The 8,167-nt window shown below is 33.4% G+C and overlaps 1 protein-coding gene across 1 annotated transcript; it reads right to left on the minus strand.

Moving 5' to 3' along the window:
- Positions 1-367: 367 nt before the first annotated feature.
- Positions 368-6,693, minus strand: LOC111699409 (protein LSM12 homolog B; the record flags this gene model as incomplete). The annotated part of the gene is given in 4 exon segments (XM_023470088.1): positions 368-977; positions 1,628-1,756; positions 5,172-5,888; positions 6,577-6,693. Coding segments are annotated over 3 exon segments (573 nt in total). The 3' UTR covers positions 368-614.
- Positions 6,694-8,167: the final 1,474 nt, after the last annotated feature.

The raw sequence follows: 8,167 nt of genomic DNA on the forward strand, positions 1-8,167 counted from the left end.
AGAATCTGGAAAATTTCGTCGTCATGAAAACCGTGAAAGAAAACTTCTTCCCTAAGATTTAAATCCAGAATCAATGTTCATTTTCACAAAAACCTTTTAAAAAAGTTAGACGTATTGTATTACCCAAACAGCCCCATTAAATATCCTTTAACCCCCCTCCCCTCCTCACTTTTTGTCGTTAAAAATATAATGTAAAAGTAATAAAACACCGCTAACTTAGAGTAGCTTAGAAAATAGGCAAAAAGCAGATTTTGAAATGGGATTGAAAGGAAGGAAAATGATGAATAACTAAATTCCTCAAGTATATAGCAACATATGTAATACTCGTTGACTGGTTCATTTGGATCCGGTGGTGTTGAATTAAAACTAAGAAAAAAGAATTTTTATTACATTGTTGACTCTTAAATACGCATAAAATAAGTTAAAGGTGTTTGAACAGATCTGTAATAAATCCTACAATATCACAGACAAATACCAACTGTGGATTGTGGAGAAATGAAACAAATGCTTTATCAATTATTCTTATTTTCATACCAAGATCTAACAAAACGTTTGAAAAGTAAAAATTTTTGTTCACTCTCTCTCTATCTGACATACTGGAAAAAGGCAAGGAATCAGTTTCCCCTTGACGCCGGTTTCTCCTCTTTATCTTGAATATACTTCTCCACAATCTTCCGAACATGCTCAATAGCCTTTTTCTCCTCAACCTTCTCATTCAATGGCTTGACACAGTCAGGATTATAAGGTTTGCTCACACAAACTTTATCCATCACAATAATATCCTCGTTCCGCCAGGACACTTCTTCAATCGTCTTCTTGATAGCGGTGAAGAGGCGCTGACCGTCAGGGGATACCCCGGCCTTGAGCGCAGCGACGAGCTGACGTTTAAGTCTTATCTGCTCGTCAGCTCGATCCTCCAATCGTTGAACGTTGAGAGAAGGCGGGGGCGCGATGGTAGAAGTACACTCTTTCTTTACCTGAAATATGAAGGTTCGGTTTGATTTTTAGAAAGTCATGGGGTGTATCACTGTATACTGCATAATTTTAAGAATGGTTTTTGATGAAAAGAGGGGGGGGGGAATGAAAAACTGTACATCAAAAGGCAAGTTCTTTAATCTTTTTATATACTGCCCCCCCCCCAAAAAAAAATAATTTATATTCCCCAAAAAAACATAAAATTTTCCCAATTCATCGAAAAAACACATTGAAAATTCATGCTTTATAATAGTGTCAACTGGGAGGCTCACCGGCAGAAATCCTTTTACCCCAAACCCCGGAATAGTAATTTAAATAAAAATTGTCATTATTCTTTGATGTCAAATACATAGTGAAAAATCTGTTGTTTTTTTTGTCGGTTTCTATCCAATAAACGTCAAAACGGTTGAAATTTTGTGTGGACCTCACATCACCCCAGGGGAGGTTTAAGGATGCTAATAATTTCAAAAAGTTGTCTCCAAAAACTTAAGATTTTTGCAAAATTTTAAAAATACACGAACAAATATTTTAAGTCTTATTTTTTTATATTGGACCAAGAGAATATGCTCAGTGCTCACAGATAGACCCACAATTGAAAGTTGAAATAGAATATAGGGACAGCCTAGCTTTAATATATCTTAATATTTTTTACCTTGACGTCTGAAACAAAGTCGAGGTTGATGATCTGAAGGTTATTAAGATTGGATCTATTGATGGACTCCGTCTTGATGATCAGAGCCTTTCTATGCTGGTCGTAAGCAATTATCTCTCCTTCAACTTCCTGAACAAACGAATATATTTTAATCAGTGTTTTTAGTTATCTTAGTTTGTATTCCATTCAAACATTCGATTCAAACCTTTGTCTGATCAAGGATGAATGAAACATCTATATTTTTCTGGCTGAAATTTTATTTTTTTTCACTCTGTGCAGTAGGGTGTCTAAAAAAATGAATTGTTCAATATCAACATGAGGGCACTTTTTTCCCATTCTCCTTGGCCTCCTGAGTCATAATGTAGCATTTAAAAGTTTGTGAGACATCAAACTTAGGTACATGTAAATTTTGAAATTTCACCAAAATTCAATTTTCACAAGTATTTCAGCTTAATTTTTTTTTCTGAAGAAAAATATCAATTGCTTTTAGATAGTCATAATCAGAAAGACCCGGAATTAATTGACAGTTAATCAAGCGACTTTACATATATCTCTAGCAATTATAAATGCTCATAAAAGGCAACCACATTTTGAAAATGGCACGACTATGGCTATTTTGTGATTATCGTTTCAAAAATCATATTTGTAAAATTAGATTGTAAAGTTGCCTGATTAACTGTAAATTAATTTTGGGTCTTTCTGATTAGGACTGTACTACCAGGTTGGGCTTGCTTATGTCTTTCTTTTATCTGTTATCCCTGGTTACAAGCATAACATTTTGCTTCATATCTTCAGATTTGTAGCTGTTAACAAAGTCCTGAATAAGGCGAATATTTCGTTCAGCACAGTTGTTAACACAGATATTTTTCTTGATGAAACATTTGAACTTTTAATAATAATCAGAAGCTTCTCCTTTTAATGCCCACTTCCCCACATCTCCGTAAGAAACCATAGCAACCTTCAGGGGAATCTAACTCTCTGGGGTGACCAGCTCAGTCAGTTCTGATGACCTGGATATGACCGGTAGCTTAGGTTTACCAAACCTAAACTGATCTGGGACGTCATACTGGAGCAGTTCTCCAACATCTTCAGTTTCTCAGCCTCCTTAGCAGCATCATAGGTTATAACCACTGCCAGCATTACAAGCTGCACAGTTAGATACCAGGAGTGCCGTTTTGCATACTTAAAAGAAGTGCTTGGCCTAGGTTTGAATATTGATTTCTGATATGAAATGCTGATTTTAAAGCAGCTAGATCATTGTTAGTGGATTTTGTACAAGATATCATTTAAAAACCAGAGACCATAGCAGATAAAAACAAAATAAGAAGCTGTGTCCACTAACTACTTCTTCTCCTCTGTATTCAGCAGATAGAAACAAAATAAGAAGCTGTGTCCACTAACTTCTTCTCCTCTGTATTTAGCAGATAGAAACAAAATAAGAAGCTGTGTCCACTAACTTCTTCTCCTCTGTATCAGCAGATAGAAACAAAATAAGAAGCTGTGTCCACTAACTTCTTTTTCTCTGAATTCAGCAGATAGAAACAAAATAAGAAGCTGTGTCCACTAACTTCTCCTCTGTATTCAGCAGATAGAAACAAAATAAGAAGCTGTGTCCACTAACTACTTCTTCTCCTCTGTATTCAGCAGAAGAAACAAAATAAGAAGCTGTGTCCACTAACTTCTTCTCCTCTGTATCAGCAGATAGAAACAAAATAAGAAGCTGTGTCCACTAACTTCTTTTTCTCTGAATTCAGCAGATAGAAACAAAATAAGAAGCTGTGTCCACTAACTTCTCCTCTGTATTCAGCAGATAGAAACAAAATAAGAAGCTGTGTCCACTAACTTCTTCTTCTCTTTAATTCATGAATACTTTATCTGTCAGTTTCATTTTCTCGGCCTCTTCAACAGCATAATAGCTGTAAAGCCATCGCACACAGTCTCAAATGGTTACATGGGATATGCAGAGCATTAATCCGAATGGTTAATATCTAGGAGTTAATCTGGTAGATAGTTGATAGATATGAGATTTATCAGAATGGTTAATATTTAGGAGTTTATCAGGTAGATAGTTGATAGATATGAGATTTATCAGGATGGTTAATATCCAGGAGTTAATCAGGTTTATTTTGAAGTTTTTACTGATAGCTGAACTTACAGTAAATGTGAGATAACACTGAAAATTACACGAAATTCACGTAAATCAAAGTTTTCAGATTTTAAATGATGTACCTAAGTTAGTTGTCTCTGAGACTTTTTATTACAATATTTACCATGTGGACTCAGGGAACCAAGGCGAATGGGAAAACCAGCCCACAATAAAAGCTCTGTTTTTTAAGACACCCTTTCCGCAGCTCATTGAAGATAAAAAAAACCACAAAGCACTTGAAAACACATGTACAAGGTGACTCACGAAGAAGTGAAAGTAATAAAATCATAAGGAACATAGGTTCTCTGGGTGATGTCAACCCATAGTATTGAAATGCAAAAACATTTTTTGCTTTAACTTAATGAACTTGGTGGAAGTAGTTTCAGAATAGCGGGGGGGCAATTTGACACTTTGTGACACCACATCACCCATAGAACCTATGAATCCCAACTTTCTTTTTAAACCCATTTTGTGTCACCCTAATATACATAGTTATCTTTAATAACTTAATTACTGATTCACCAACCACTGGAGATGGAAAGGAATTGAATCTTTGCCCACAAATTGTTTTCCCGTATCCCTATATCATTGCAACTCAACGTCGTATACTTTAGATATTTCAGACTATGAACATGTTAGATCAGAAAATCTAAGTTTAATATGTTGAAAAGATATAGGGATAAATAAATGTAATTTTTGACAAAGACTAAATTCCTTTGAAATAAATTGTGCATAAAAGTAGATCACTAAACAATACTAAGAATCTTTGATTTTATCAAGATTCTCAACAGAAGGTTGGTTGAGGACTAGAAAATATTGATAAATACACCGTGGACAAAATGAATTTGTTTTCCTTAAACTAAATATTCTGAGGTCTTTAATCTTAATGATCTCGATATCCGAAGTTGGCACTTTGGAATTAGGGGATAAATGCTTGATCACCACGGAATATTAAGGAGGAATGAATTACTCAATACTTAATCCCAAGATTCACAAACCAAAATTTTTGAAATCCAAGCATGTCCATACATGTACTAAATCAAATATCGTGGCATGTGTAACCAATTATATTTAGTATCGTTAATAAACTTCGGGCCAACCACTCAAAACAACCAACCCTGGTTAGGCGGGTCCAAACTGCATAGTAAATTGTGATTGCTTATTTGTGAAATATATATGAAATATTCCAGAAGAAACCTCAAGAGTATTCTATATAACTCCAGAAAAAGACGAGACAAAGGTTTATAAACTTATTTTAATACTGCACTAGCAAAATTAAACTTATCTAAAAAGGAACTTAAACTATAAAAAAACATAAATTTAATGGTAAATTCAAAAACAATAAATATTTAAAAAACTTGCTTGGCGAATAAGAATGAATAATTTCTAAATTTCTACCTGATTAGAAAAAATTTTACAAGCTATGTGGCTTCCAATGCTGAACATTTCAATACCAAGGTCTGTCGTCATGCTTATCATTGGACGACCTTCTGAAAAATAAATATGTTTAACTCCCTTAAGAGTGTTATCACAGATTAATAGTATCAAGAGTCTATGGAGACAAACATAACAGGGTTTAATGTATCGGAGAACTGGAACTAATGGCTCAATCTTACATCTTATCAAATTGGGAGAACTGAGACTGAAGTTTCTGTCCTACATCTCATCCATAAATTGGTTCAAATGAGACTGGAGTTTCAGTCCTATATCTCATCCATAAATTGTTTTAACCGGGACTAAAGATTTAATCTCAAATATCATCTTTAGATTGGTTGTACAGGGACTAAAGGTTTAGTCTAAAATCTAAGTTTTAGATTGGTTGTACAGGGACTGAAGTTTTAGTCTAAAATCTAATTTTTAGATTGGTTGTACAGGAACTGAAGTTTTAGTCTCAAATATAATTTTTCGATTGGTTGTACAGGAACTGAAGGTTTAGTCTAAAATCTAATTTTTAGATTGGTTGTACAGGAACTGAAGTTTTAGTCTCAAATATAATTTTTAGATTGGTTGTATAGGGACTGAAGGTTTAGTCTCAAATATAATTTTTAGATTGGTTGTACAGGGACTGAAGGTTTGGTCTCCCATCTCATCTCTCCTGGCTGCCATCGTTTTATCCTAAAATCAAAATATTTTACTTTTCTTGACAAAAATTCTAAACTCAGATATTTTCCTTTAGTCAATTTGCATTCATGATTTCTAAGCATTCTGATTTAATCTCAAGTCAGAATTTATGTGCTTTGAATCTTGGAATAAAGCATTGATCTCCATCTTAGGCAGATATTCATTGGGCGTAATACTCTGCAGGGATAACTTAAATAAAGGGATCAATCATTGACCCTCAAATTTAAATGTGCCCAAATTGGATATTGAGATTAAGCGTTCAAGAATAACGATACTTCACAAAAAAATTCCGATCTCTGATCGTATTTTTAAACTTAATTTTTTGCGTTAAAATTATCTCCGGATTAATTCACAATCGTTGGATAATTCTCACGTCTACAGGTTTTGCACGTAAACAAAGATTTACAGCAGTGCAGGGTAGTATTTTATTGAAAAATCACCCACCCCCCTCCCTCTCTTAAACATAATTTGTTTTTCTCCAAGATGCTAGGTAAGGTTTGGGTTGTTTAAGGGGTTTTCGCTAAAATCATTAAAATACCTGCAGTTTTGAGTAAATTGTAGGAAATGCGATGGACGGAAATTGACCATTTAAGATGTTATACATAGCATCAAAAATCCCTCCTCCCCCCTTGATTACACCCCTGAAGCAGTGGCATAGTTGATCTAAATACACGTTTCCTACCTGCGTAGACTGACCGCTAGTTTGCGTAGTACATGTGGGGACTCCAGGTCCTCCTCCTGAACTCCTAACTTCTCTACTCTAGCCAACAACAGATCTTTATTCACACTATCATTCAATCTTAATTATTATAAATGAATTCTAGGCCTATTAGGGTTTAATGACTAAGGGCTGAAAGACGAACTCTTGAAAAGACGAACTCCTAGATATACCAACTCCTGAAATGACGAACTCCTGAGTATACCAACTCCTGAAAAGACCAACTCATTAAAAGACCAACTCATTAAAAGACCAACTCATTAAAAGACCAACTCATTAAAAGACCAACTCATTAAAAGACCAACTCCTGAAAAGACCAACCCATGAAAAGACCAACTCATGAAAAGACCAACTCCTGAATATACCAACTCCTAAAAAGACCACTCCTGAAAAAGTCTGTCTGTCTGATGAGTAGTAAGACTTCTTACATGTAAAAACAAGTATTTATCAATAATTTTTGTAAAATTCGATTAAGAAATTTCTATTTTGATGCTCAAAACCCATGATGGGGACTTTCTTCTGTTTTTTATATTGCATATATTGGGGGATGGGGGGAATCATCACTCCCCTCTTTTGAAAATCATTTCCCCCCCCCCCCTCGAAATTAAGTATGCTTTGGCGAAGTGTCAAAATTTATTTGAAGAGTTTTTTTAGCTGACATGGGGTAAATAAATGAATTTTTGAACTATAGTATCTAATAGGGAGATAAAAATTGCCTTTTGATTTTCAATTTTTCATTTCGCCGGCCCCAAATTATCAAAAATCACTATGAAAAATATACACCCCTTAAAAATCAATCAAAAAGCAATAAAATTCAGTATTTTAAAAGAAAGTTAAAATTATAAGTTTTTTATCAATTAAAAATTGCGTATTTTATAGTTGTAAATCTTATGCCTAATAGCGAAAATTTTAAAAAACAAAATTATTCAACTATTTAAATTTTTGCTTAAAAAATAACTATTTAATTGGACCCCTGTCAAAATTACACCTTTATGATTTTAGAATGGTTGACAAATATTTCTAATTCTTAATCTAGAAATTGATATTTTTCATATATTAATTTATTCTGTTATTTTTATCCTTAGAGAATTATTTATATAAGAAGTCGTGAATAAAAAAAACATACAATTGTTAAATTTTGATCACGTCCAATCTAAAATTTTGAAAAATACCTTTAAATCATTTTTTCCCCCAGGTTTTTTGAAATCCAGTCGACCTGTCTCCTGTTTTGAACTTGATAAGGAACCGAGAGTTGAATTCATATTTTTTAATAAATTTTTTTTTTAAAACTTATAATATGTTAGCTTATTGCATAAATTGGAACCTAAAATTAATTTTATTTTGATATTTTCTTTTAATGAATCATTGCTAAATTATTTTGGGACCTATAAATTGCTTTTACAATTTTATTGCTGCGAAATTTTGTTTATTGATAGATTGAGAAATTAATTTTGAGGACAAAAATTGTGGCAAAAATCTCTCAAATCTTAGAAAATAATTTTTTTTTTTCTGAAAAAAAATTCGCCTCAGATCATCAAAAAAAATTTGTCCCCTG

Source organism: Eurytemora carolleeae, unplaced genomic scaffold, assembly GCF_000591075.1.
Source record: "Eurytemora carolleeae unplaced genomic scaffold, Eaff_2.0 scaffold25, whole genome shotgun sequence".
In the NCBI taxonomy this organism is placed as follows: Eukaryota; Metazoa; Arthropoda; class Copepoda; order Calanoida; family Temoridae; genus Eurytemora; species Eurytemora carolleeae.